The sequence below is a fragment of the Canariomyces notabilis genome, assembly GCF_033297395.1.
Source record: "Canariomyces notabilis strain CBS 508.74 unplaced genomic scaffold N656scaffold_18, whole genome shotgun sequence".
Taxonomy (NCBI): Eukaryota; Fungi; Ascomycota; class Sordariomycetes; order Sordariales; family Chaetomiaceae; genus Canariomyces; species Canariomyces notabilis.
The window spans coordinates 561,709-587,460 of NW_027041840.1; the positions used below are offsets into that span (position 1 = coordinate 561,709).

Genomic DNA, 25,752 nt, shown 5'->3' on the forward strand with positions numbered 1-25,752 from the left:
TGGACGACCGATGGGGGTGGGCCATCACTGTAAGATATAAGTTGCATTGAAGCGTCTGTAGAATAGCATGGGAAAAAACAATGGAGATGTCTGGAATCATGTCCACCTAGCTGAAATTGAGTCTACCAGTATACTGTGCCTACCTCGTTACCATGGTGGCTGACTTGATCTCCAACAGCTCGGGCCGCAGTTCAGAGCCGCTCAAACGACTTTTCCTCCCTTTATCCTCTACCAGAAAGGCACGAGCATAACCAGATGGCCGACGACAGGCAAGCAGGCAAGTACAGAAAACAAACTGTTCCCGATGACTAACTATTAGCCGATGCTTCCAGTGTCACAACATCTCATTACCATTGATCAGTGACCGAGCTAGAAAGGAGCTCTAGTTACGACCAAGGCTGTCATAATTCACAAACACCCCCCTTTTCCGTTCGTGGGTCGTGGTCCCCTGGGACAGAGCTGTAAGCCCCTGCCTCTAGTCTTCCTCCCATATGGAGTACATCTTTTTAGATCATATAACCTGGCTCCCACTCCCTCCAAGTCCACCGACCCTACATCCGCTCCCGGCTTTTGGTATATCCACCACAATGCAAAAACTGCAACAAAGATCATCGCTCCCATGCAATGATACACTCCGCCTGCTGCCGCTGCCACATGCTTCCTTTCCTCTTCATTAACCCGTCTCTGCCACATAATAGTCGCTGGATGCCATTTGCACTCACTACTCCAACCTCCCGAAAACAAATCATCAGGCCTATTCGTGACAAAACGCCATGATCCGAACCCAACGCCCGACCACGCCAAAACAAGAGGAAAACACAGCGCTGAGCATCCAGTCTATCACACGCAACCGACAGAAAAAAAATCTTACACAGGCCTTATCCAGATCAACGCAAGTAAGGCAGGACTCACATGACCACGCACTCGCGGTCAGGGACGGCCTCCTTGTCCGCAGCAGTATCTTTGGATCCCTTGCCCTTCTCCTTCGCCTTCTTCTCTTCCTTTTCCCGGCTCTTGGACTTATTCCGCTCCCTCCTATGATAATGGTGATGGTGATCCTTCCCCCTATCTTCGCTATTAGCCGCTTCATCGGCCTCACTGAGCGCCCCTTGTTCATCTGCCCCTCCCTCAGAGCTGAGACGATTAGCACCGGTCCCTCCGTTAGGTAGTTCCTTGCTCGTCCGTTGAAAGCCTAGCCTCGGGATAGAGAAGCTCATCCTCCCGTCACTGGCCTGGCTGGTGGCACGGGACTTGCTGCTGGATTTGGTGAACCTCGCGGCAGCACGTGAGAGCCTGGTTCCAGTGCTCTCGTCTTGCGGTGTCATGACTGGAGAGGTAGTCTCGGTGCTGACACCGGATGGGTGGGCTGCGGGCTCAGAGAACGAGATGCTGGCGCGCCTCGAGTTGCCCGGATCTGGTTGTTGAACAGCTGCATCCGAACCATCGTCAAAACTGAGTCGCACTGGCCCTTCGACCTCAGAGCTAAGGCGAATGTCGGGAGCACCAGCTGGGAGCGTTGTCGTCGAGTCGAAGTAGCCGCTAGCAGACCTCGAAATGGCGTTGGAAGGCTCGACTGCCGTCTCAACGCTCGGGGTTCCTGGTACAGTCGTAGCAGTTTCGAGGTAGGAAGGGGGTTCCGTTACAGACCCGTCGGTCGACGCGGCCGTTACGTCGACCATTGGGACGATCTGGTAAAAGAGAAGGTAGGGCATCTCTTCCCGAAGAGATTGCCTGATATCGTCCACATAAGTCACCCTCTTCTCTACCGCCAGATCGTCGAATTTGGCCCACTGCGCCTCCTCGTAGTCTGGAGGTGGATCATGATCGTGTCTCCGGTTATCGGTCAAGAGCTTCGGAGCAACCCGAGCAAAGGCGACATAGTGGCCACTGTGAAGTGAATCGCCACGGTGGCAGACCACTGACTGTAACACAAGCTTGTATTCCTGACTCAGTCCGCTTGAGGACTGTTCTGAGTTGACATCGTCCACGACCATGAAATGTGGGAGTCGCAAACTGTCGGGAATATCGATAAGGGTGTTGTGCCGTTTCGGGACGCCCTGTTCTGTCATTGTATATCTCTTCAAGCAGATACCCACAATAGGGCGTTGGTTAAAATGTCGGGCAACCTCCACATCGTTTCTGGGCTCGTTGTTCGACGCGGCATGCCAAGCTAGCTTGAGATTTAGCCCAAAGCTTTATTTTGATAGAGAAATAAGGAACACTAACGTATTAACCGAAAGAATTGCCAGGCAGGGATCGTTACTGCCTTGACCACAGTTGAGCCGGTACGCTTCGCTCGCTGAAGCAAGCTCATCGTCTCTGGGTCTCGGGGATGCCCTTCGCCATCCACGACAAATCGCTGTATGATGCTCGTTGACCTCGTACGGGAAGCTGTCGGTGCGTCAAAGCTTGGCGACGCCGGACCGGATACGGACACTGGCGATTGCGTAATGGGCTCCGTCGAGCTGCGTTGCAGCTGGGTAACCGCGGCATCCCTACGAGGTGTTTCAACTTCCTCCTCGGAAACAACGCGAATTGTGCTCCTTGGAGTCAAGCCGAGCTTGTCCCCGCCCTTCTTCTCCTCCCAGCTATCCCGGAGGACATCAACCTTGGTATTGAAGTACTCTTCCAAGCAGTCTTCAAGATTGATACCTTTTCCCTCGGGGTCAGGCGGAACACCGAGGTTCAGTAACCTTTCATGGACGACTTTGTGGTCATCTGCGTCCCCTTTCCCTTGGTGGAAAAGGTCGACCTGGAGTGCGAGAAGAGGCAACTGCAACGTCTCGGTTATAAACGCGAAGGCCTCGGATGTGTCTTGTTGTTCAAGAAGTTGCGCATCCTTCCAACCACATGCAGCAAGAGTCTCTTGTATGTGTTGTGTCTATGGAGCCAGGGTTAGCCTTAAGTAACCGAAGGCAAAGCGGACGGGGCGCACCATATCCGTGTGGATCAGCTTCCCACTCCTCAACATGTTGACCCATAGCCTAAGGAGAGTAGCTAGCTTGTTTTGAGACTCGTCTGCAAAATCATTCTTCAGCATGCACTCGAAGGCCGTTAGCTTGGCGAACATGGCGAAGAGTAAGGCATCCAAATAGCAGGTGACGTTTCCCCTATTTTCGGCGCCTAGCATTTCGACATTAGGGTTGTAAGGTTGTATTATTCCAGCAAAGGCTTTTTGTTGGAGTTGTAGAAGTTCGACAGCTTTGTCCGGATCGCCCCCGGCGAACTTAGAATTCAGCGCATACCGGATGCCTTCTTTCGATATTTCGTGATAGTTTAGTTCCTGCAGGCGCTTGGCTATCTCGTCGATCTGCACAACGTATTAATATCAATCAGATATCGCACCTTCTTTGGCCTACCTTTGCAGCCTCTTTCTCTTCTTCTTCCCTTTCCTTCTGGGCCTGTTTTGAGTCGAACTTGAACAAAGAGAGGAAGGAGTCGGCGGTTAGGGGCCGTGCCTAGCAGACGGTCAACAAGGAGGGAGAGGCCCAATAACGACGATAAGTCCACAGACCTTGGCGCCGTTTTCGGAGGATTTATTTCGACGGTGAGTGCCATTTTTGTCTCGCACGCTGCGGAACTTCTTGGGCATCATCAGCGAAGCGGCTTTCATCCTGTCCGTATCGCGGGGCTACGTGAAAGGTTGGTATGCAAGGATGCCGTGAGAGGTGGGGGATATCGAAAGTCAGGGTAGTAAGTCTTTGAATAGATCTCGGGACATGATCCAAGGATAGCGTTGAGGCGGGGCTGAATTCAGCGATGCGAGAACGAGCGGCAACTGCAAAAGGGTATCATAGCAATCGGGCTGGAAAGGCGTTCGTTGTAGAAACAATCGGGACGAGGCAGGGAAAGCGGATCGGTTTTGAGGAGCGAAGAGTGGTTGACGAGCACAGAGGGGTTGCAGAGACGGCGCGTTCCAGATAAGTCTGGAGCTTGCTGCTCTGAGGGGTCGCACTGCTGCTGCCTCTCGCTACTCAGGGCGACCTCAGTTGGTTGCGCAAGCGTCAACGTCAAAGCACGGCAGACAAAATTGTGCAATGTGTGGTGTGATATGTAAGGTTACGCGAGAGAATGGAGCTGTGGTGGGAGCCTGGCCGTTGTCGAAGGCCAGCTGGGAAGAGGAAGGTGTCCCAAGACCCAGGTACCTAGGGGGTGGTCAACAATCCCTTGGAGGGTACTCCGTACCTACACGTGGAAAGAGGGGCCCGAGGAAGTGGCCGTCCCCGCCACTCCAAGACGCCAAGACGGACTGATTATCCACTAGGTATCAGTGCCACTCCGATCTGAACATCAGTGGACCGCTGCAGAGCGGCAACCCTCTCAAACTGCAGTGGCAGTGGCACAGATCGTTTCTACACGTGTAACCTTGCGGCAACAACATGTTCCAGAAGAGCAATGATACCCTTTCAGTCCCAAGCTCAGTTCCTAAGACGACATGCCATCTTTCATCCAGTACCTTAACGGTTGACTCCAAGTTCGTCAGTCAATCCCACTTAACAAAGTATATTACAACCACGCAGTTGTGCTGGCCCACTCAGAAACATTCACTTCACTTCCCAACGTCGACCCAACCAGTGTATAAGTGTATGTAGGCAATTAATGTAATTACTGCGGCCCTTCAAGTCGAGCCGGTGGTTTGGGAATTTGGCTGGATCTGCGTTGCGGAGATCCTTGCCCCACATTTCTCTGTTGGTGGGATACGGTGATACTGTGTTGAACAGCTCAGTAGACTACAATGTCCATCTTCGTGGCATGTCCATGAGCTGACGTTTCCAATGACGTTTATCTGGATGAGGTTCTTTACGAGTTCTCAATGCTGCCAGAGGCAGATGCTGCACCGCAGTTTGCTATTGGATGGCGTGTATCGGTTTAAAAAGCAGCTGCCTACACTACAAACCCCAAAGCGACATACGCTAGGGAGGCTACCATAAAGGCTACGGTACCTGTAGATTATTTAACCCGGAAGCTCCTCATGCACTGACTGCGACTCGCCTCCAGAATGCCCAAGTTCCATCAAATCCTTAGGTACGGAACAGTTGAATTAGCGAGGGTAGTTACGGCGCCGGACCCACAGACCCGGCCAGCCCGGCCGGCGGGGCCAATGGCGCCGTGTCCGGGCGCCTAAAAATAAGCGCGAGAGGTACGGAGGTACTTCGCAACAACTGACGTCGCAGTGGCTCCTTGAGCGCTTTTCGATACACGAACCTTGAAGATCAGTGAGATTCTGAGTTGTTGATTCCAAAGCAATGTTTAGGTGACCTAAGATGTGATTATCGCGCGGCTTGTTATGGGCAGGCCAGGTGATTATAGTCCTGAAGCCGGCGCAATCACTATTGTAGCTCACGTATGTCATTTTCGCAGTTCTTACATAGCAGCTCTGTGCCTTTCTGGTTTCCATATGACGTACCTCCATGGATTGATAGAGCACGGTCCTGTGCTTGAGGTCTGTTGGACACGGTCAAGCCACCTCCAGATTTGATCAGCCACCGAGGCCGTACGGATAACGTTAGACTGTTTTCTGCCCTCCGCATTCTCCACACTCCGTGTACCCACCTCGGCCGAGGGTACCGATGAGCCTCGGCAAGGACAGCTCATGGCACCACCCCCCTTAACTTCCACAAGGAAGGAAGCATGGTTCAACACAAACCCAAGTACTTCAGACATTAATCGCCAGCGACACAAGTCCCCATCTACTTTGGTCGGACTGTGAAACAACACCATTGCATTTCTGCAGCAGTTTTCTCGAACTCGTATCGCTGAAGAGCAACTAAAAAGATGTCGTCCCAAATCCCAATTGCTGTATGATGCCATTGTGCAACACACCAACCTCATGGATCATCCTAACTAAGTTGCGCCTACAGGTTCGTGACCGCGTGAGCGCCCGAGCAAAGGAGACATTGGACATTGTTGCCAAGTTTGTGGAAGAAGATTGCATCCCGTAAGCCCAATATTGAACTTAGTACTTGTCCCATGCTTATTGTCTAATAAACCCACCAGCGCCGATACCGTCTTCGAAGCCCAGATAGGGGTCGGGGATGCGAGATGGCAGGCATATCCTCGGATCCTTGACGACCTCAAGAAGAAAGCCCGCTCCCTGGGCCTGTGGAATATGTTCCTCCCCAAGGGTCACTACAAGGAGTCGCCGGGCTTCACCAATCTTGAGTATGGTCTGATGGCCGAGTGGCTCGGCAAGTCGAGAGTCGCGTCCGAGGCCGTCAACTGCGCTGCTCCGGACACGGGCAACATGGAGGTGCTGGCCAAGTATGGCAACGAGGCTCAAAAGGCTCAGTGGCTCAAGCCGCTCATGGAGGGCGAGATCCGGTCAGCCTTCCTGATGACGGAGCCGCAAGTGGCATCGTCTGATGCAAGGAATATCGAGATGAAGATTGAGAGAGACGGCGACTATTACGTTTTGAACGGTCAGGTACGATGGGACAACCACCTGCGAGCGCGCAATGTGGAACTGATTGGATATTTTGCAGAAATGGTGGTCGAGCGGTGCTGGCGACCCGCGCTGCAAGATTTACATCGTCATGGGTAAGACCGATCCCAAGAACAAGGACCCCTATCGGCAGCAGTCCGTTATTCTGGTGCCCGCAGGAACCAAGGGCATCACGATCCATCGCATGCTTTCCGTCTACGGCTACGACGACGCTCCTCATGGACACGGCCACATCACCTTCCACAACGTCCGTGTTCCAGCGAGCAACTTGGTGCTCGGGGAGGGCCGCGGTTTCGAGATCATCCAGGGCCGCCTGGGCCCTGGTCGCATCCACCATGCCATGCGGACGATTGGCGCAGCCGAGAGGGCTCTGGAATGGATGCTCATGCGCATCAACGACCCCAAGAAGACGCCATTCGGCAAGCAGCTGCGGGAGCACGGTGTTATTCTGGAATGGGTAGCCAAGTCACGGATCGAGATCGATGCTGCCCGCCTCATCGTGCTCAATGCCGCAATCAAGATGGACGAGCAAGGGCCTAAGGCCGCGTTGACAGAAATTGCCCAGGCCAAGGTTCTTGTTCCCCAGACAGCGCTGACGGTCATTGACCGTGCAGTCCAGTCCTTTGGCGGCGCTGGCGTCAGCCAAGATACCCCCTTGGCCGGTATGTGGGCTCAGATCAGGACCCTGAGGTTGGCGGATGGGCCAGATGAGGTCCATCTGCAGCAGATGGGGAGGAACGAGAATCGGCGTGGCAAGGCGGTTGCGGCGAAGATCAACGCGCAAAAGACGAAGGCGGAGGAGCTCATGAAGCAACATGGCGCGAGGTTGACGGAACTCGGGTCCAATATCCAGACCAAGCTCTGAGTTGGTTGGAGATACGCAACGAGCCATCAGCGTCGCAGGTTCTTCAGATTGACGCCAAGGTTAAGCGATCAAATCTCTGGAATGCCTTGAAATGACCTTTGCCAACCACGTGCCAACAGCGCGTGACTTTTGGAATCGTAGTCACTGCTGTCACAGAAGTGGGCGCGCTCCAAACCTGCTTCCCGCCTTTCGTGTACCTGATACTACCTTGTAATACAGTTACGACATGTATTTGTAGTCGGGGCAACTTCCTTAACATGTGCTCCAGGAATGGCTCTCATATGCGTTCTTGAGCCTGGTCATCCATAGTCTTGGGGCTCAATCCAATGGGCGGCGCCTGACGGTTAGGGGACATGCGGCCGTCAATCTTGTCTCTGTCGCCGCGTATAGAGTCACTCTTGCGGGGCCGGTCTCGTCGTGAACATGTCCTGGAGCACAGAACCTCTCGACCGGAACGTCGGAACTCGATTGCTTGAACTTCGATATCGACGTCGGAACAACACAAGATAGCCATAAACCTCCAAATGATGCAAATGAACATCCCATTCCCTAATGCTGCAATATGGGGAGTGTTTTCATCACCCCACCAGGAACCAACCAGGACTCCGGGACCTAGCATTCATAGCCGACGTCTGACCGTCCGATCCGTTGCCATTGGGTTCACTATCCGGTTTTCCCTCGTAACCGAAAATGTTAAAAATCGCTTGTCCTTTATTTAACCGTACCGCGCCAGACTTAAGCAACCAGTTCAACAACACCACCAGCTTCCGTGACCTTGCGTTCCGCCTCCGCGCTTACGTACCGCGCCCGGACGACGACGGGGATCTCGGGGAGCCGGCCTGGTATATTCTGTTAGTTGCATTGTCTTCTCTCCCAGCCCCATAGACGCCCGATCCTTACCCTTGCCGAGGAGCTTAGCATAGCCGTGGGACAGAAGGTCGATAACGGGAGCGGAGTCGGTCTTGGCGCCGCTGATGTACTTCTCCCGGGTCTCGGCGGGGACGAGGGACCAGAGCTTCTCGATGTTGATGGTAGGGGCCCATTGGTGATTCCGGAGAAGGTGGAAGTCTAGCCGAAACGTCAATCCCAATTGTCCTATTGCCATCTTGACTCATCGCGCGGATACATACGTCTCATGCCGACCTTTCCGAAGTAACCAGGATGGTCTGTCCAAAGTTGTCAGCCGAATTCACCGAGCAGATTCGAAAGCAGTAGGCCAAATCTCCCAGGAGCCCTCGAGATCCCCCGCGACCCCCAGGAATGGCCCGTGTATGCAGAGGTATGGGTTGCGTACACTTATCGAGGTTGGTGCGGTGGTGGTGCTTTTCGCCGGGTTAGTGTGCGCCTTTCGAATCGGAAACCGTCATCCTCGTACCTGACCACCGGCCATACCGCGACCACTAGAGAAGTGTCAGTTTGTTGAACTCATCGCTCCAATTTTGGTAGTATTCCGTACCCCGGGTGCTTCCTGTGCTTGCCGACACGACTGGAAAATGGTTTCGTCAACACATTTCGAATATAATCGGTCGGTTCGTCGCAACATACCCCTTACCGGCGGACACCTGGAAGAGCACAAATGTCAGCGTCACGGACGTAGAGCAGGGAAGTGATTCGGGAGCGCATACATGGCCGCGGTGCTTTCTTGTCTTGGAAAACCGGGTAGGCTGCGACAGTCAGCATTTCCAGTACCAAAGTATTCCGGTCAATTGGCATACCATGGTGGCTGCTGGTTAGTGTCGATGAAGCTCGAATTGTCGACGGTGATGCTTCCTCGAGACTTGTATTTCGGGTCCCGCCGCACGAATTTAGGGCTGGGTAATTTTTTTGGTGGGCGCAGATGGTGAGTTGGCCGGGCCCGAAATTTAACCGGCTCACCACGCCCTTCTCTAACAGGGGTTAGGGTTAAGCCAATGTTGTGACCAAGGGCCAAGGCTTCCTTTTTAGGCTTTGTCAGCCTCGCAGCTCCAACCTTCCCGCCGCAGAGGGTAGCAGATCTTCGATTGCAAGCAGCATCATTTTACATTTCATTTGATCGGTTCCTGTCTCTGCCCTCAATTTGCTCTTATCCTCACGTCTCGATCAGGTAACACGGATCGCTCAAGGGTGTGAGGAGTGAAGGCTGTTGTTCGTGCTTAACCAGCTGTGGGGGGAACTACACTGATGCGCAGCATGGTAACGAAATATGTCTCGTTCATTCACTAGAAGCTCGGATGAGCATTATGGCGGTGGCGCCTTGGAGTGCTCGGGTGTGCGTCTGGACTCCGCCAACGAACTAGTCGCCCGGGTTGAGATTCCTCTCCTCAGAGAACTTGCTGTACTAGCTCGAGCAAATTAAAGAACGCCTCGCCATTACCCTCAACCTTTTCTAGGCCCAGCCCTAAGAGTAGGGTCCTTCGCTCATTAGGGTCGCGCAAGGCCAGATGACTGGCAATCTGGCTCGCATAAAGGTGGCCTAGAGTTTCCCGTTCCTCTCCGCCAACCCCAACAAGCGTTTTGGGAGTCAAATGGTTTGACGGAAGTGCGCTCAGGCCGGCACCGGGTAAAGCCATGTCCACGGAGGCCGATGAGGGGGCTGAGAGGGGGACCTGGATCTGGAGTCAAGGTTAGAGGGTAAGCTTGATGCACGGCAGGAGTTAACCCACCCATTGGGCGAGGCGGCCGCCTTGCGAGACTGTAATCATGATCTTGTCCGAGAAACTGAGCGATTCGACCTCCGTTGCAACCCCGTTGATTGTTCCTGTAGCTCTCCTTGACGGAGCTGGAAATGGCTCCGTGCGGACCTCGGAGTCACCATTCATGGTAAAGAGGACTTCACAGATGAAGTGTCAAATTGTTGGCTTGACTAAGTTGAGAAACTGGGGGCAAGGAGGGAATGTGTTAACTCAACCCAATCCTAAGCACTGAAACTGAAAGCTACGAAACTAGGATAACGATACAGTATTTCAAGGAGACTCAATTCAAGACCGGAGGGAAAAAGGGACACTTTCCATACTTGACGATGTGTAGGTTGAGATCGCGAATATAAGAAACAAAGTAATACATCGAGATCCAACAGAAATGGATAAACCACTCTTTTAGACGGCCTGGGCTCTCCATACGTTGCACGATGCCTCTCGAGTCCCAACCCCCAAGTCATGATGGGTCACGGGTGGAGTCCGCGAACGGGCACTTTTATCAGAAGCTTGGCGCAGGGGTTTCCATTGGCGGGGTGGGCTCAGCGGGGCAATCTCCAGAATTCTGCCGGGCGGACGAGATTTCAATTCGGAACGATTTCTGGATCTTCCTCCAGCAGACGGGGCGCTTTCTCAACCCCGCAACAATGGCTACGACAAAGAGATTTGTGCCTCGGCAACGCAAGCGCAAGGTTCTTGATCGACAGAGGGCGCAGGGAAAAAGGGCAGCTCACGATGATGTCGATTCGAATGCGCTCGAAATCACGCCGGCCCAGCAGGCTGAGGCTGAGCAGAGAAAGGCCAAGCTCCGTGAGGAGTTGAGGCCTGAGGGGAAGGTCAGCAGCAAGAAAGCTAAGCGGCTCGAGAAATATATCGAAACGAAGCTCAAGAAAGATGAGAATCGGGAGTTGCTGGCCAAACTTGCCGCCAGCACAATCGACACAAGCTTGTTGTCTAGCAGTCGAGCGCTTGGCCAGACTAGAGAGACGAAGAGGGAGGCCCTGCGGCGCACTCTAAAGGAGCAAAATGCCGGTCTTAGATTGGACAGTTCAAGCGCAGATCTTCTTTACCAACCTAGAACAGTTGGTGCTTATGGAGAACCATCGCGGGATGAGCAATCTGACGACTCAGGGTCTGACGAGCAGGGCCTGGCTGGGAAGGTTCCCACTGAGGAGCCTCACCAGCCGCCGGCACAGGTACAACCTGGCCCTACGGCTGCAGTCGGGTCTGGCTTGAAGCGTCCGCTAGAAGTTGACGAGTCGGGTCGACCTGTTCTCGCGAAACGGCAAAAGCGGGGAGGTGTCAAGACAAAGCGCCCATATGCTGCGCCATTAGTACTGGAGGAACCAGATTCTGAGGAGTGGAATGGGTTCAGTTCTGAGAATGACGGACGACCAGGTCGAAGCGCTGAAGATTCCGATGATGGCGCGGATGGCAGTGATGGCAGTGATGGCAGCATGGGCGATTCAGACGACGACATAAGTGAGGATGACGAGCAGAACGGAGATAGTTCAGGAGATACCGAAGAACCCGAATCCTCCGACGACACCGATGATTCATCACGACGAAAATCGAAAGAAAGATCTTCGGCCTTCAAAGCTTGGGCGCACCAACAGCGAAACGAAGCTCTGGGATACAAGCCGGTTGACTCGGGTCCCCTGGTGATACCCAAGCCCGAAAACTTTACTCCCCGACCGATCGAACAAGACCCGCTGCCGATTGAACTGCAACCGACGACAAACACTACGAGGAAAGCATACACTGTAGGAGTTACCAGGGACCCCGACATCCAGGAGGCTCGCTACCGACTGCCCGTGGTGGCTGAGGAGCAAAAGATCATGGAAGCCATCCATAACAATGATGTAGTTGTTATCTGCGGTGCTACCGGTTCCGGTAAAACAACACAGGTGCCTCAGTTCCTGTTCGAAGCCGGCTACGGAGCACCGGACGGCCCGACCCCAGGCATGATCGGGGTGACACAGCCTCGACGAGTGGCGGCTGTCAGTATGTCAAAACGTGTAGCTCAAGAGCTGGGAAGTCATTCCTCCAAGGTGGCTTACCAGATCCGGTTTGAGGGTACCGTGGATCCCAACACGGCCATCAAGTTCATGACAGACGGTGTGCTCCTTCGGGAGGTTGCCCAAGACTTCGTCCTTCGCAAATACTCTGCGATCATCATTGACGAGGCGCACGAGAGAAGTGTGAACACCGACATCTTGATTGCAATTCTCAGCAGGGTAGTCAAGCTAAGGGCTGATATGACAAAAGAAGACCCATCTGTCAAACCTCTGAAGCTTGTCATTATGTCCGCGACACTGAGGGTGGAAGAGTTCACTCAGAACTCCAAGTTATTCCGCAGCCCCCCGCGGGTTCTGGACGTGGAAGGGCGTCAACACGAGGTGACAATTCATTTCGCTCGAAAAACGCGGCATGACTATGTGGAAGACGCTTTCCGGAAAATCAGCAGGGGCCATAGAAAGCTCCCGCCAGGAGGCATGCTGGTGTTCCTGACAGGACAGGGCGAGATCTCGCAGCTAAGCAAAAAGTTGAAGGCCGCCTTTGGGGGTATGGGTTCGGCGACCAGACCACAAGTCCGAGTGTCGGCAAGCGAAGTCCCTATAGAGGCCGAGGACATCGATTTTGGGGAAGTTGATGACCGAAATGCAAATGACATGGATGATGAGATTTATTTCGACTCTGGCGATGAGGAGGAAGAAAAGGAGTTTGAAATCGAAGACGAAGAGCCGGGGACAGGTCCGCAACGGATGCACGTTCTGCCTCTTTATTCTCTGCTTCCGACGAAAGAGCAAATGAAAGTCTTTGAACCGCCTCCAGAAGGGTCCCGGCTCGTTATCCTGGCCACCAACGTCGCCGAGACCAGTCTGACCATCCCTGGCATCCGCTATGTGTTTGACTGCGGAAGGTCAAAGGAGCGGAGATACGATCCGGTGAGCGGCGTTCAAAGTTTCGAGATTGGCTGGATTAGCAAGGCAAGTGCAAAGCAGCGTGCTGGTCGTGCCGGCCGTACGGGCCCGGGCCACTGCTGGAGGCTGTATTCATCGGCCGTCTACGAGAGGGATTTCCCGGAATTTGCGGACCCGGAAATTCTCCGGATGCCCATCGAAGGGGTGGTGTTGCAGCTAAAAGCCATGAACCTACAGCATGTTGTCAACTTTCCCTTCCCGACCTCCCCGTCTAGGGATAGCCTTGTCAAAGCCGAGAAGCTTCTTGCTTATTTATCAGCTATATCACCCGAAGGCAAGATCACAGATGTGGGATCCACCATGTCCATCTTCCCGCTGGCGCCGCGCTTCGCCCGGATCTTGCTTGTCGGACACCAGCACGGTTGCCTGCCGTACACCATTGCTTTGGTCGCTGGAATGTCTGCTGGCGAGATTTTTGTCCCGGAGAACCAGGCCATCCCTGAAACCGCCGAGCAAACCGAAGAGTTTCTCACAAACGAAGACGTGCTTGCGGAAGACAAGCGGGCAAGGATACGCAAAGCCTTCAACGCGGTTCACAAGAATTTTTGCTCCCTTGACGACAAATCAGACGCGATTAAGCTACTCCAGGTCGTTGGCGAGTTTGCCCATGAGCCCACCGAGGCCTGGTGTGAGAGCCACTTTGTCCGATACAAAGCCCTCAACGAGGTCAGCAAGCTGCGGTCCCAACTCGCCAACCTCCTCAAAACCCACATCCCTAGCCACGCCAACCTCAGTATCCCCGACAAACTAGACAAGCCATCGGAGAAGCAGGTCCAGGCCCTGAAACAAATGGTAGCGGCAGGCTTTATCGACCAGATCGCCATCCGCGCCGACAAGGCACCCAACCCGCCGGAGATGCACCGCAAGCCGGGCCGCGCCATCGACGTTCCCTATATCCCTCTGCTCCCTCTAGAAGGCGGCAACGGCCCGGAGGACAAGCTGGTTTACATCCACCCTTCGTCGCCGCTGGCGCACCTCAGCGTCAAGGAGTGCCCCGAGTATGTCGTGTATTCGCACCTGCAGCGTGCGGGCAACACGGGCGCGGACGGCTCCAAGAGGGCCAAGACGCGGATGCATGCCCTTACAGACCTGACGGGCGCGCAGGTCGCGGCGGTGGCCAAGGGCACGCCGCTGATCAGCTACGGCAAGCCGATCAAGGAGGTGGTGGTCAAGGACGCCAACGGCAAGGAGGGCGACACAAGAGAGGTCTGGGTGGTGCCCTACCTGAGGGCCGAGACGGGCGGCGGGCTGGGGTGGCCGTTGCCTGTCAGGAAGATAACGCAGAAGAAGGTGTGGGGTAAAGGTTGGGTTGCTGAATCGTGATGGCAGGGCCACGGGCCAGGGAGTGTACTTGTCAAGGTATAATAGATTTGGCTAACAGTTTTACCTACCGATACCCGTACATATGAATTCGATATTCTAATGGTAACGGTTACATATTGGAAATCGAGATATCATGTTGCCGAGATGCGATGCTAGTAGTAGTACGGCACTCATCGTAAACATGAATGTACTGTCTCCCTTCCAATTTTTGAATATCCAGGGAAAGTAAGGACCGGGGAACACATCATGTAACATGTATGAAGGTATGAGACGATAAAGCCAGATTACCAGTATCTTTCACTTGGGGGGGTTCCTAACACCATATATTCGCCGATCTTTGAATTCTGCTGCCGAGATTGGATCCTATTTGCTCCCCATTCTTCAGGCTGTGTATATCAATTCAAATCCTGTCCAGGAGCCTGGCTATTAGAGCTCTTGGGTAGTCCTATCCGTTGTTTCATATCTCCCTCATTATTCCATGTCCTCTCGCTGTCCGGGATTGCCCAGTTTCTCATCCATGCCATCTGCAAAACTTCGTTGGCGCTGGGGCGGTCCTCCGGCCGGAACGCAAGCATCCGCCATAGCATCTCGAAGAGAGCATCCTGCTCCTCCTCTTCAAGAATATCCAATCCACTCCGACGACGGGGGTCTTGGATATCCCTCTCAAGCCGCTGGTTCCACGACCACGCTTCACAGCTCTCTTTAGGCTGCCCATCTTCAGTATAATATTTGGACCGTGCGTCCCACTTCTTCCACCATTCCGGTGGCAATGGGCCAAGGGCCTCAATTTGATCGCTCGTGATATCATCCTCTGTGCAGAGCCAGCCGTCAAATAGCGGTCTTAGACCGAGGATTTCCCAGATGGCACACGCCAGACTCCATATATCGGATGAGAAGGAAAGAGGCGTTGTCACGTCAAACCGGGCTTCTGGTGGCCGGATGGGGAGCGGGGAGTAAGATTTGAATCTTGATTCTTGCGCGGGGCGAAAGGCCACCCCAAAATCTGTGAGAAGAATCTTTGCTTGGGCCAGTGTGATATGCTCGCTTATCTTCCCAAGCCAGACTGGGGGAAAGACGTGTGAGGGCACACCTGCCGAAAGTGACTCTCCGTCGGCCCTGACGACGGGTTGGGGATCAGGGTGTCCAAATTCCTCATACAGCTGCGAGGTTGAGAGGAGGTCGAGTCTCCATGGAAATTGAAGAAGGATATTACCTAGGTGAAGGTCTAGATCCCCAGGTAGTCAGAAAGATTGATTCAATCCCAGACCACGACATTGTGCTGGCCCAGATAAGGGTCATCAACACAAAACGAAGGTTGATGACGCGAGCCAGGACTCACCACCATGCACATAGCCATTGTCGTGAATGAATGCCACCGCCATAGCGACTTGGGCAGCCATAGATCGGGCAACATCAAGCTGGAACATTCCGTCAGGGAAGGTTGATGCCTCCTTCGCGTCCGCAAGACTGCATCTTGCTGGAGAGGTAACGAGACAAGGATGGGTCCCGTTTGGCCCGTCAAGGGTAAATCGATCAAATACCGGAGTGATCAGTTTATTGCCTCGTTGGTCTTGTTTTCGGCACGCAGGACTGGCGAGCTCAGCAAGAATATCGGCCTCCTTATGGTCCGAGTAGGCCGTGCCTACTTTGATAGCGACATACTTTGACAGTTGCTCATCCTTCGCAAGCCAAATCGTCGAGAAGGAACCATGGCCAAGTTTGTGCACCACGCCGTATCGGTTATGAAGATGGTCACCTACTTGGATTGGGTGGTATCCCCCAGGCCGGTAAACGTCGAGTCTCTCAACATCGTCAACTGGCTCATAAAGGATAGGATGTACTGTTGACATCTTGATTTCTGAGCTGCGGGGAAGGTGCGAAGGGAATGTTGTACGACGCTGAACGCAGAGACTGAGCGGGAGGAGCCGCCCTACAGACCTGAGAGGAAACCAGGAGGCCATAGCTACCGACGTAAGCAGTAGTGAATAGAGAAGGAGGATCAAAGCGAGTTCCAGCGTATTTGCCACTGGTCTTGGTTATGTGACGAACGAGTCAGGAAGGCGCTATCGGTATCACAGATGCTTCAAGTTGATGCTTTTTGTGATTGACGTCGGCAGGGTAACGGAGTCATAGAAGTTAGAACGAACGGCAGTACTTTGTAAAGAGTGACTCAAAGTTCGGATTGAATTTCATTTATATCTTAACTCTATATAGCTCCTTCCTTCTCCGTTGACACACTGTATCGCTCCTGCCTCGTCTGATTCAGTGAGGTACCTAGAGTTGTCAGGCTCTGAGCCAATGCCTCAAGTAGGAGCTAGGAGTCCTACTAGTATAGCGCTTCGAGTCCTACTAGGTACACCGTACCAGCAACCAATTCCCCTGCCAGCAAGCATCAAGGATCCCAGCATTTCATCCAATCCATCCAGCCGTTGGAGAAGTCAAAGCTGAAATTTTCCTCAGACAAGCCCCTTAACCCTGACACAGCTCAATGGTGCACTTCTCGCCGGGCTTGGTGCAGTACCCGCAGCTTTCGTTGCAGCAGACCTCGCCAACAGCACAAAACTTATTGGCGCCGCACTTGGGGCCGAGGCAGAGCTCGTCGGTGCAGCCCTGGCCGGGCTTGGTGCAATAGCCGCAGCTCTCGTTGCAGCAGACCTCGCCGAACGCGCACGTGTTGGGCCCGCATTGTGGTCCGAGGCACGCCTCCATCGTGCAAGCCTCTCCGGGCTTGGTGCAGTACCCGCAGCTGGCGTTGCAGCATGATAGACCTTCGGCACACACGGTCGGACCACAGACTTGGCGGGTGGTCAGTTCGGAGCGTGGCTCGACGGGGCCCGCGGCGACGCCCATAGCGAGTATGGTGGCCGAGAGGAAGGCGACGATGACAGTTCGGAAGACGGCCATGGTGGTTCTTTGAGACGAGAGGACTGTATATGACTAGGAAGTTATCTCGTCGTGTGGTCCGAGGTTGTTGGACTTCTTGGGGAAGGGCTGGATTCTCAGGGTCGATATTTGGCTGTATGACTGAGTGTGACGGTTCGGGCTCGATATCGAAAGCTCCAAGCTCTGGATTCCTCTGAGAGAGGATTGGATGAGGCTCAGATATATGAATGCTTCCCGTCTGCAATGAAATGCGGTTTTGATTCCCTTGCTTCCCCAACGGGTAAACTCCTGTCCGAGGCTTACCATCATGTACATCATTGAAACAACGCCACCGTGTGCAAGGTGTTGAGAGGAGCACCGAGTAGGACACGGAATTGGCTGAATACCACGGAAGTCGGTCGCCGAGGCTCGTATTCGAGATCATATTACGTGGACACTTTGGCGAACGGATGATACTGAGCACCGCAGTGAGCAGGGTCTACTCGTCTATTAGCGCAACCATACTTGTCAAACAAGGGGTTCTGCAACCACCGTTCACAGCATTTTGTACCCTGCGGTCATTACTCTAGCCCTTGGTCTTACTTTTCAGCATGACGAGGTACGTATATGATAACCATTTTGAGGCTCTTAAGCTTAGTTTACTACTATGTTATATCAAAGTGCTACCTCCAGACTTCGGAGGCCGAATTCCTCGGTGGTAAGCAGAGCACGGATCGCCCGGATGAATCGGCGACGGGGTGTTGGCGAGCTTACATGAAGTAACATCTTGTCTCTGGCGGGTAAAGCTGTAGAGGATGCTCAAAGATTCAAGATGCTGGCAGATAGACGGGCACGCTCAAGTTCAGGGAGTTTGGAGTCTCAAAACTGTCGGGAGAGTAATGAAATGTAGAATGCTTTCGTGTTATCTGATACTAGTAGCTATGAGGAGTGTTATAGACGACGGGCGACGGACCGAAATCCAGCTTGGACAGTGTAGACAAAAAGGGAACGCCGACTTGGGTATAAATAGCCATCACAATAGGCAATGAGCCAATTAAAGTACATACAGCGATGCTACCAATCCCCAGTTTGCGCAGAGCGGACCACCCCTAATTCGAGTTCCTATTCAATCAATGCCTGTTGAGGGTGTCTCCCCTTCAACCCTTACAAGCAAGCAATGGCCCAAGACTAAGTCAGGGCACAGATCAAGCTTTTGCCAGTTGATTCATCCAGAGAACAGAGCTGGGCCTGGAATTGTGTAGCTCTTGAGCGTAGTGTAAGGGTTGAGGTAGATGCCGGGGTCCGTGTTCTTGTACAGCTGGGTTCCCAGCACCCCCGTCGGGTTGGCGGTGCCGGAGCCCGTAATCTGGATGTTGAAGCACTGCGGGTAGTTCTGGGCGCCGTTGAGCGAACCGGCTCCGTGGAGGGCAATGATCTCGTGGCGGAACACATAGTTGCCCGTCGCGAGAGACTTGGGCACCTTGACGGTCCAGACACCCTTGTTGTCGATGAGGTCCTGCGAAGCCCACTTCTGGGTCGACAAGTTGATGCCTGCCTCTTGGATCTTGACCCATCTGAGGCTGTTCTTATCGGCCTGGGTACAGTTACCCGAACACTTGGCGACGTAGGTCAGAATGGGGCCGTAGGGATGTGGCCAGGTCGCGGGCCAGTTGAACTGCACCGTCCCGCCGGCGGCAACAGAGGCGGTCAGAGTTCCCGGCGAAGCGTTCTTGTGACAGTTGATGTCCGACGTTTGGTAGGCATTCGGAGCCACGAAACCGCTGTCCAGGTTCTCGGCATACCAGGCTGCAATGTCGGGGACTTTCTGTTTGTTGACCTTGGCGTAGTAGTAATCCAGGATGAACCCCTGGTGCTGCGTGCCGTCCGTCTTGAAGCTAGTCACCATGCCGTGACCCAGGGCGGTCGCGGCCAAGGTACTGAGAAATGTGAACGAAAGGGTCGCGTGCGGCAGCATTTTGGCTGGACGACAAGGGGATGTTTCGTATGAACTGTAACAAACTCGTGGACCCTTTAAGTGTAGCACCCGTAACTTCAAATGGATAATGGCTGCCCTGGTTAAGATATCAGTGGTTCCGGTATAATAGACTCACATGAATATGAACAGCGGTAAGCCAGTTTATATGTCTCGACTGCCAGGCAGCCAAACTGCTGCGTTCCCGGTTTCTCCTGAATTTGTTCTGGCATTCGACAGGCATCAGATGTTCTTCGTAGGAGGCCGGGAGAAGTCTCCCCATTAGCATCCTAGTAGCAGTAGTAATTTCTTCAGGTTGACGATACCTTTAATTTGAGTGGTGGAAGTTCTGGAAGCAGCCGCGGTACCTCGTCCTCCAGCATCTTGAAATGGCATAAGAAGTCTCGAGGGCAAGCACCAAGGTGGTGGTTCGGATCGCTTTGTTCCGCCTTGGCCTGGCCGGGTTACCATCCACAGTAACCTGAAAACACGGCACATGCGTGATGTCGATCGGCGGGAAACCAAGATCATCGTGTTATGGTATGGTGCCGGATCCCCTAGGCCGAAAGGCGGAGGTTCCTTCGACGGGAGATGTGAAGTGTTTCCGAGCTTCCAGTTCATTCTAGGTCCAGTCCGGTCGAGAGTATAGTCAGCAGCATACCTAAAATCCATTTTGATCGATGAGAGGTACAATTAAAAGTACTAGTACTGCGTCGACTGAAGTACCTTAGCCACCGGCAGTTTTGAATGAACGGGTGGCGTTCCTTCCAGTCAAACCTAAGGTAAGGTACGCAAGCAGGTAGGAGCGATCCCGTAAAGATCAGGGCCATTGAACGGCTTGGTTTCCAAGATGCGTCATTCTTTTCATACCCGATTATTGGTATGTATATTATCTGAATGAGAATGCCTTTAGGAGTTGTTAGGGTCTGCCCTAACAAACGGTTGGGTTCGGTTGTACTCTGTAGGTAGACTGGAGTCTACACCGATCAGGTTTACCCGTTGCTACTAGTATCTACGGTAGGTCTATGCTTTCATTATTCATTCCCTTTCTTTCTAGGCATATATATCATCAACCTACAGGTAAGGTAGTAGTGGTAAGGGGCATCTAACAGGCTTGGAAAAACACCAACCATTGAGCATCATCATGGACATCATTCGTAAGGTGTGTACAAGTATCACTTTGCCGGGTAGAGACAACCTTCTTAGCCATATTCATTTTTCAAATGCTCATTCGCGCAGGGTAGAGTGCCTTTGCCATGGATATAGAGAGGGGAAGAAGAAGAAGAAGAAGAGAACCCTGGTAGAGATGACTGCTACAATAAAAACGATACTACCGGTAATGTAAATCTACTGTATCCTTGCATTCCCTTACTCTTTTTCCCTTTATTCAATATACCGCTCAATAACAAAGGAGCAATGACAAAAGCTGTTGCAAACTGTAGGGAGGTACATCTCGTGATTCTCATTCCGTTGTTCTAGACACAAAGTGACAAGCAGACAAGGCCATTGTGTCATGGGATGTGCCAGGTGGTTGGTTCATGGGGTGCAATCTGCCAGTGGCTGTTCGACGGCAGGGCAACAACAACCCGACCTTTGGCTTTGAGGCGGTGCTAAAATGAACGCAGTCATCAGGCCTCCCATTATGTGATACATTGTGTTCAAGGTGTTTTATCCCATCTTCATTATGAATGCTGTCTTTTGGTCTTGGGACATCAACCCCCTGGGTATTTGAAATCTGGCTGTTCGACGGCAGGTCGAACAACACGGCCAACCTTTGAGGCGGCGCTTAAGGTTGAACGCAGTGGTTAGGCCTCCCATTCCGTGACACATTGTGTTCAAGGCGTTTTATCCCATATGGATTATAAATGCTGTCTCCTGGTACATCAACCCTCTAGGTATTTAAAGCCTCACCTACTGCCTCACTTTTACAGACAACCCCCAAGAGAATCTTTACTACCACAAAGAATCCAACTTGAACCTAACATTGAACTTAAACTTTCTTGTGCGCAGAGGTTTTCCGCCGCAGTCACACTATGTCAGAAAGGACGGAACTCCCCCTCTGGGACCAAGCTTCGATGCGCGGCTACATGTCCTTCGCGGCTTGTTTCCCACTCGACAATCTGGAGGTGAGTAACAAGCACGTTCTTGACCATATTCAGGGTGCGACAGCCCGTTTGGCCGCAAGCAGACCAGATTTTGCCGGGGGCCTTGTCCTGACGAATCCGAACGGATGCGCTGACAGGATGGCTGTTTTCTTTGAGACGTCCTCAACTGACTCTATTTCTGTAGGGGAGTTGAATGCCAAGTTTAAGGACTTGTACGACGAGATCAAGGAAAACGGATTTCCAGCACGCCTGTTTGTCAGGCCCGAATTCACCATCTCTGTTGATCTTCTCCCGCATAAACCTATTCCTGTTTCGCGAATCCGGGTGCTCTTCATCAAGGGCGGCTTCTTTCTCTTCGTATATCTGCACCATGCCTATGGTGATGGGAAATATCGCCGCCGCGTACATCGAAGCGCTCTCAGCAGAGACTCGGAACGTCGGCAGCCCATCTCCAATGCCCGCCGATGAGATTTGCTGCACATTGAACCTCCCATACTCCCAGAAGCAATACCAATTGTCTTTCTCGGAGCTCTTGAAGAAATGTCCAGAGTATGGGTTGCTTCACGACGGCACCGGTCTGACCCAATTCCTCCCATCGAAATGGGATCAGTTAGAGAGTGTGGGTAAGACGTTTGTCATTGACATGGCCAAGGTTGACAAGATTCGCAACTCGACGAGTGAGGCGAAAGTCACTCGGTTGTCTCTGTGCTCGCCGTTGACATGGGCGCACGTCACTCTGGCTGGCCTGGTTGACAGAATTCGCAGCTTGACGAGTGTTGACAAGTTTCCAAACTCGGTGAGTGGTGTGAAAGTCACTCGGTTCTCTCTGCTCTCGGCGTTGACATGGGCGCACGCCACCCGGGCTCGCCTGGCAGCGGGTGAGCCCGCCGCTGCTGACTGCAATTCCATACAGCCCCGTTTCTGGAACCCACATGATTGGATGGGCCCTCGCAAGGGACTGTTTAAGGACGAACCCTCAAAAGCCAGATATTTTGGGAACTCGGTCGTCTTGCCGGTTACGAAGCCATCAACGCTCAAATGTGAAAAGGACCTTGTTGAGGCCTGCGATTGGCAATCTGCAATTTATCAGGGCCGGCTTCCATCAAAAATCATTGACATTGCGCAATCAATCATGCAAGCCAACCGGAGTGTTGACGAGGACTTCGTTCTGACCCGGACGGCGCTTTTCGCCGCCATGGATGATCACCGCAAGCTCGGCGTTGATTTGAATCCCCGTTTGCCCCATCATTTCTCAGCCAACACCTGGGCATTCATCGGCCAAGGGGCGCGTTTTCACTTTCCCGGAGTGAACCTGGCTGGAAATGGAGGCCGGCCAGATGCTATCCGCAGGATCCAGAATGCTTGGGCGCGTCCGCATGCCTTGATTATGCCGACACGGCCCGGCATTGAGGACGATGAGGTTGAATTGTTGGTGACGCTACCAGTCATCTCGATGAACCGACTGGTGCAGGATGAATCGTGGATGAGCCTGGTCAAGCGAGTGGTCGACTGAGTGGCACCTACTAGACAGGAAATATCGATTAGGTCTCTTCCGGAATGTAAATTAGCACCTCCTGGACAGAAATAGAAACTAGATCTCTCCCTTGACGTAAATGAAAGATACTTACTAGAGAAATAGCTCTATTTTACCTTTCCCATTCTGTGACGCTTCCCAATATGAGCACCTTCGCCCGCGCCCTCCTTCTAAGAAGGCGTAGCTACGGCCTTACTCCCCTTCCTCTTCTTCCCCTTCTGCAAACCGCTCCCACCACCGGTAGCACTACCACCGGGTGTCCTAGGACTTTTAGTTTCCTTTCCCGCTTTCCCTCCTGCGAGAGGGTTCTCGGCCGCCAGCTTGGTGTTGAGGGTGGGCAGGGCAGGAAGGAGGGTAGGTTTCTTGAGGTTGGCGGCAGCGGCGGCGGACAGGTTCACGGCGGGCCCCTTGCGCCCCGTGGACGACAGGTGGAATTCGCCCGGCTTTCCAGTTATCGGATTCTCATCCATGTACTGCTCGCCGAATTGGTGGTGGATTGCGAGCGCCTCTTCAAGGAACCGGGGGCTGGGTTGGTTGCTGGCTGTGGGCTTGTTGCTGGGTGGAAGGGGGGTTGCCTCGCGCTGCGTTTTGGTGCCTGTGGTGGTCTGGGTCCCGCCGGTAGGGGTTTGATACACGCGCCCAAGCGAGGCGGACCAGGATTGAATGCTTGCCGCAATGGGCAGCGGCTTTGCTATTGAGGAGGATATTGAGGCCTGCAAAGTTCATCGGAAGGTTAGGCTCCGCTTGGATGTTGTATGAAGATGCTGGGGCTTACAATGCGCGAGCTGATGATGTCGCCTAGGGTCGGTGCCATGTAGATGTTCTCGCCGACAATAAAGTAGGTTGCGTGCACAATGATCTCGTCCTCTTCGCCCTGTCTCTTGCGCCGTGTCTGCTTGTTGATGACCCACACACCGGTTCCGGCTCCTGGACCCGTCTCGGCCGGTTCCTGCGCCACGACGAACTCGAGCCCCGACATTGTCTTTAGGCGGCCTTCAAAGAGCTCTCGGGTCGCCAAGAACTGCGTCATATTCGGGTTGTTGAGCCCTTGCTGAAAAACAACTTCATTATTGGACGTCTTGTCGAAAAATGGCGATTGGGCGAAGTAGTAGAGCACGCTGTTGCTGTGAATGCCCTGCTCGAAATCGGGCGGAGCTCGCCATTGTATTTCGTCCAGCGGCGGGCCTGTGTTGGCCGCCAATTCAGAAGCCATATCAGTGGATTGGTTGGGTATCTGTCTTGTAGAGGTGTAGTTATGTGTAGCGAAGTCAATGCTCCGGAGGATGAGCTTTCTTCACACGTGCTGGATGATGTGAGCTGAGTTGAAGTGCATCGATGAAGCTGCATGCAGGTGAGATCCGCCCCACCAGAGTCCAAACGGACGCTGATCCCGGCATTTCCAGGGTTATGTGGGGCATGTGGGATTTTGGGGAATGCAGCCAGATCCGCTTCCAGCCCAAGCCTTCCTCAATTCAACCTCAAAGCTACTTCGTATCGCCTCTGCAATTGCAGCACTTCTTTTCTCCAACCACTGCATCTGTTTGGATATCGAAAATAACCCGACCACATACAAACTAATTCAGAGGGCTCATGGATCTCCTATCCACAGTCCGAAAGACCGGTTCGCGCGGCGGCGTTAACTTCAGCTGGGACGATGTTGCCACATCGGCGCACCGTGAAAACTATCTCGGCCACAGCATCAAGGCACCGGTAGGGCGATGGGCCAAAGGCCGCGATCTCAATTGGTACGCCAAGGCAGAGCCGAGCGCGGCGAACTCAACAGAGACCGAGGAGGAAAAGGCAGCGCGCGAGCGCGCCGAAGAGATTCGCAAGATTAAAGAAGCCGAAGAAGATGCGATAGCCCGTGCGCTAGGCCTGCCGATTACGCCACGAAATGTAACCGGAGCGAACGCAGTGGCAGTGGAGGGATCGAAAGTGCCAAACCGCGCAGAGCCGAGGGATGATCGAGGCCGAGATTCACGCAGAGAACGTCACAGAGATGAAGATGGCCGGGAAAGGAGAAAGCACAAGGGTAGAGAGCGGGAGCGAGACTACAGTTTGGATCGGGCGCGGGATCGAAGTAGGGAAAGGAGACGCGATGACCCGAGGAATGGCCCAAGGGATAGCGGAGCAAGGGACGTTCGCCAGCGGCGGAGGAGCCGTAGTCCAGAGTATGATAGCCGTCGCCAGGAACGACGACGAGATGGCGGCCGCGACCGGAGCCGGAGTCGCGAAAGAGAGTACAGGAGGCGGCGGAGCAGAAGCCGCTCCCGTAGCAGCAGCCGCGACAGAGCTAGGACGAGGCATCACGGCAGACGGCGGAGCAGGAGCAGAGACAGGGCTGACAGGTAGTCGACACATCCATCTCTCTTTGCGAAAAGCACCAATGGAATGGCGGTACTAGTTACCTGGAGAATCAATCAACACGCACTGCAATGTGTCCCTATTAAGATAGTGTGATGTGCTGGCAAGACGTATGAGGAGCATGGCGATGAACATAGGCCTGTGGAATTATCAGAAGGCTGCTCATTCTTGTACAGGATTCCTCTACAGTTGGTCCTTCATCCATTTTATGTGTAGTACTACGTTGATAGTACGCTCGGAGCGTAGCGTAATGCACCCTGGGCGTCGTTGATATCGTCTTTAGGAACCACTAGGTGGACCCTGAGAAGTACGTACCTAGTACGAGACTCGCGGACTCGGAGCGTTGTCCATAGTGCGAACACTCAAGGCTATTACTGTGTGGAATCTGACTCGGAGCGACTTAGGGGTCTCACCCCTTTTTGTAAGCCGAGTGCCCACTATAGTCCCACAGCTGAAAGTTCCCAGCCGCTTAGCTTAGTCTACTAAACGTATACTGCAAACTTTTCTCAATTGCTTGGTCTAAGTAAGCCGCTTGGTCTAGATTCAGCCGTTGTAACAACGGCTGGAATAGAGTAAGCGGCTTGGAGAGTAAGCAGCTAGAAAATGCTAGCAGTTGGGATAGAGCAGTA

At 53.4% G+C, this 25,752-nt stretch overlaps 12 protein-coding genes across 12 annotated transcripts; 4 read left to right on the forward strand and 8 right to left on the reverse strand.

The window, feature by feature from the left end:
• Window positions 1-363: 363 nt before the first annotated feature.
• On the reverse strand, window positions 364-800 carry N656DRAFT_203873 (uncharacterized protein). Its single transcript, XM_064808880.1, has one exon. The coding sequence runs from the start codon at window positions 691-693 to the stop codon at window positions 409-411; it is 285 nt and encodes a 94-aa protein (XP_064668360.1). The 5' UTR covers window positions 694-800; the 3' UTR covers window positions 364-408.
• Window positions 801-908: 108 nt separating this feature from the next.
• On the reverse strand, window positions 909-3,613 carry N656DRAFT_713474 (cysteine proteinase; the record flags this gene model as incomplete). Its single annotated transcript, XM_064811897.1, has 5 exons — window positions 909-2,170; window positions 2,227-2,881; window positions 2,936-3,301; window positions 3,360-3,458; window positions 3,500-3,613. The coding sequence occupies 5 exons, from the start codon at window positions 3,611-3,613 to the stop codon at window positions 909-911; spliced, it is 2,496 nt and encodes an 831-aa protein (XP_064668361.1).
• Window positions 3,614-5,666: 2,053 nt separating this feature from the next.
• N656DRAFT_204209 (acyl-CoA dehydrogenase NM domain-like protein) lies at window positions 5,667-7,329 on the forward strand. The gene is made up of 3 exons (XM_064808881.1): window positions 5,667-5,938; window positions 5,998-6,424; window positions 6,483-7,329. Exons 1-3 carry the CDS (start codon window positions 5,802-5,804, stop codon window positions 7,305-7,307), a joined length of 1,389 nt encoding a protein of 462 aa, XP_064668362.1. The 5' UTR covers window positions 5,667-5,801; the 3' UTR covers window positions 7,308-7,329.
• A 421-nt stretch (window positions 7,330-7,750) lies between these two features.
• Window positions 7,751-9,080, reverse strand: N656DRAFT_781581 (uncharacterized protein). The gene is made up of 9 exons (XM_064815608.1): window positions 9,023-9,080; window positions 8,933-8,971; window positions 8,853-8,869; window positions 8,764-8,793; window positions 8,683-8,707; window positions 8,602-8,629; window positions 8,438-8,473; window positions 8,208-8,375; window positions 7,751-8,146 (listed from the first exon to the last, which is right to left on the reverse strand). Exons 1-9 carry the CDS (start codon window positions 9,023-9,025, stop codon window positions 8,043-8,045), a joined length of 450 nt encoding a protein of 149 aa, XP_064668363.1. The 5' UTR covers window positions 9,026-9,080; the 3' UTR covers window positions 7,751-8,042.
• Window positions 9,081-9,353: 273 nt separating this feature from the next.
• On the reverse strand, window positions 9,354-10,449 carry N656DRAFT_781582 (uncharacterized protein). Its single transcript, XM_064815609.1, has 2 exons — window positions 9,950-10,449; window positions 9,354-9,898 (listed from the first exon to the last, which is right to left on the reverse strand). The coding sequence occupies exons 1-2, from the start codon at window positions 10,103-10,105 to the stop codon at window positions 9,608-9,610; spliced, it is 447 nt and encodes a 148-aa protein (XP_064668364.1). The 5' UTR covers window positions 10,106-10,449; the 3' UTR covers window positions 9,354-9,607.
• Window positions 10,450-10,549: 100 nt separating this feature from the next.
• Window positions 10,550-14,406, forward strand: N656DRAFT_781583 (P-loop containing nucleoside triphosphate hydrolase protein). The gene has a single exon (XM_064815610.1). The coding sequence runs from the start codon at window positions 10,627-10,629 to the stop codon at window positions 14,284-14,286; it is 3,660 nt and encodes a 1,219-aa protein (XP_064668365.1). The 5' UTR covers window positions 10,550-10,626; the 3' UTR covers window positions 14,287-14,406.
• A 186-nt stretch (window positions 14,407-14,592) lies between these two features.
• Window positions 14,593-16,136, reverse strand: N656DRAFT_838315 (kinase-like protein; the record flags this gene model as incomplete). The annotated part of the gene is made up of 2 exons (XM_064818849.1): window positions 14,593-15,511; window positions 15,626-16,136. 2 exons carry the CDS (start codon window positions 16,134-16,136, stop codon window positions 14,682-14,684), a joined length of 1,341 nt encoding a protein of 446 aa, XP_064668366.1. The 3' UTR covers window positions 14,593-14,681.
• A 619-nt stretch (window positions 16,137-16,755) lies between these two features.
• Window positions 16,756-17,190, reverse strand: N656DRAFT_770081 (uncharacterized protein; the record flags this gene model as incomplete). The annotated part of the gene is made up of 1 exon (XM_064813747.1): window positions 16,756-17,190. The coding sequence occupies one exon, from the start codon at window positions 17,188-17,190 to the stop codon at window positions 16,756-16,758; it is 435 nt and encodes a 144-aa protein (XP_064668367.1).
• A 1,095-nt stretch (window positions 17,191-18,285) lies between these two features.
• Window positions 18,286-19,504, reverse strand: N656DRAFT_204355 (lytic polysaccharide monooxygenase). Its single transcript, XM_064808882.1, has 2 exons — window positions 19,447-19,504; window positions 18,286-19,372 (listed from the first exon to the last, which is right to left on the reverse strand). The coding sequence occupies exon 2, from the start codon at window positions 19,121-19,123 to the stop codon at window positions 18,374-18,376; it is 750 nt and encodes a 249-aa protein (XP_064668368.1). The 5' UTR covers window positions 19,124-19,372; window positions 19,447-19,504; the 3' UTR covers window positions 18,286-18,373.
• A 1,857-nt stretch (window positions 19,505-21,361) lies between these two features.
• N656DRAFT_781588 (uncharacterized protein) lies at window positions 21,362-22,771 on the forward strand. Its single transcript, XM_064815611.1, has one exon. The coding sequence runs from the start codon at window positions 21,596-21,598 to the stop codon at window positions 22,736-22,738; it is 1,143 nt and encodes a 380-aa protein (XP_064668369.1). The 5' UTR covers window positions 21,362-21,595; the 3' UTR covers window positions 22,739-22,771.
• A 158-nt stretch (window positions 22,772-22,929) lies between these two features.
• On the reverse strand, window positions 22,930-23,972 carry N656DRAFT_770084 (MED6-domain-containing protein; the record flags this gene model as incomplete). Its single annotated transcript, XM_064813748.1, has 2 exons — window positions 22,930-23,472; window positions 23,535-23,972. The coding sequence occupies 2 exons, from the start codon at window positions 23,970-23,972 to the stop codon at window positions 22,930-22,932; spliced, it is 981 nt and encodes a 326-aa protein (XP_064668370.1).
• Window positions 23,973-24,223: 251 nt separating this feature from the next.
• Window positions 24,224-25,423, forward strand: N656DRAFT_781589 (uncharacterized protein). Its single transcript, XM_064815612.1, has one exon. The coding sequence runs from the start codon at window positions 24,350-24,352 to the stop codon at window positions 25,109-25,111; it is 762 nt and encodes a 253-aa protein (XP_064668371.1). The 5' UTR covers window positions 24,224-24,349; the 3' UTR covers window positions 25,112-25,423.
• The last annotated feature ends 329 nt before the right edge of the window (window positions 25,424-25,752 follow it).

What these genes read in the sequence shown, in the direction of transcription:
- N656DRAFT_203873 (XM_064808880.1), bottom strand. Translation starts at nt 693, where the DNA reads ATGTGGCAGAGACGGGTTAATGAAGAGGAAAGGAAGCATGTGGCAGCG.
- N656DRAFT_204209 (XM_064808881.1), top strand. Translation starts at nt 5,802, where the DNA reads ATGATGCCATTGTGCAACACACCAACCTCATGGATCATCCTAACTAAG. An exon ending in GTGGAAGAAGATTGCATCCC is followed by an intron (nt 5,939 to 5,997) that starts GTAAGCCCAATA and finishes TAAACCCACCAG; the next exon opens with CGCCGATACCGTCTTCGAAG. An exon ending in ATTACGTTTTGAACGGTCAG is followed by an intron (nt 6,425 to 6,482) that starts GTACGATGGGAC and finishes GATATTTTGCAG; the next exon opens with AAATGGTGGTCGAGCGGTGC.
- N656DRAFT_781588 (XM_064815611.1), top strand. Translation starts at nt 21,596, where the DNA reads ATGCCTATGGTGATGGGAAATATCGCCGCCGCGTACATCGAAGCGCTC.
- N656DRAFT_781582 (XM_064815609.1), bottom strand. Translation starts at nt 10,105, where the DNA reads ATGAATGGTGACTCCGAGGTCCGCACGGAGCCATTTCCAGCTCCGTCA. An exon ending in GCGGCCGCCTCGCCCAATGG is followed by an intron (nt 9,899 to 9,949) that starts GTGGGTTAACTC and finishes CCTTGACTCCAG; the next exon opens with ATCCAGGTCCCCCTCTCAGC.
- N656DRAFT_781581 (XM_064815608.1), bottom strand. An exon ending in AAGCACAGGAAGCACCCGGG is followed by an intron (nt 8,708 to 8,763) that starts GTACGGAATACT and finishes ACACTTCTCTAG; the next exon opens with TGGTCGCGGTATGGCCGGTG. An exon ending in CCGCACCAACCTCGATAAGT is followed by an intron (nt 8,474 to 8,601) that starts GTACGCAACCCA and finishes AACTTTGGACAG; the next exon opens with ACCATCCTGGTTACTTCGGA.
- N656DRAFT_781583 (XM_064815610.1), top strand. Translation starts at nt 10,627, where the DNA reads ATGGCTACGACAAAGAGATTTGTGCCTCGGCAACGCAAGCGCAAGGTT.
- N656DRAFT_204355 (XM_064808882.1), bottom strand. Translation starts at nt 19,123, where the DNA reads ATGCTGCCGCACGCGACCCTTTCGTTCACATTTCTCAGTACCTTGGCC.
- N656DRAFT_781589 (XM_064815612.1), top strand. Translation starts at nt 24,350, where the DNA reads ATGGATCTCCTATCCACAGTCCGAAAGACCGGTTCGCGCGGCGGCGTT.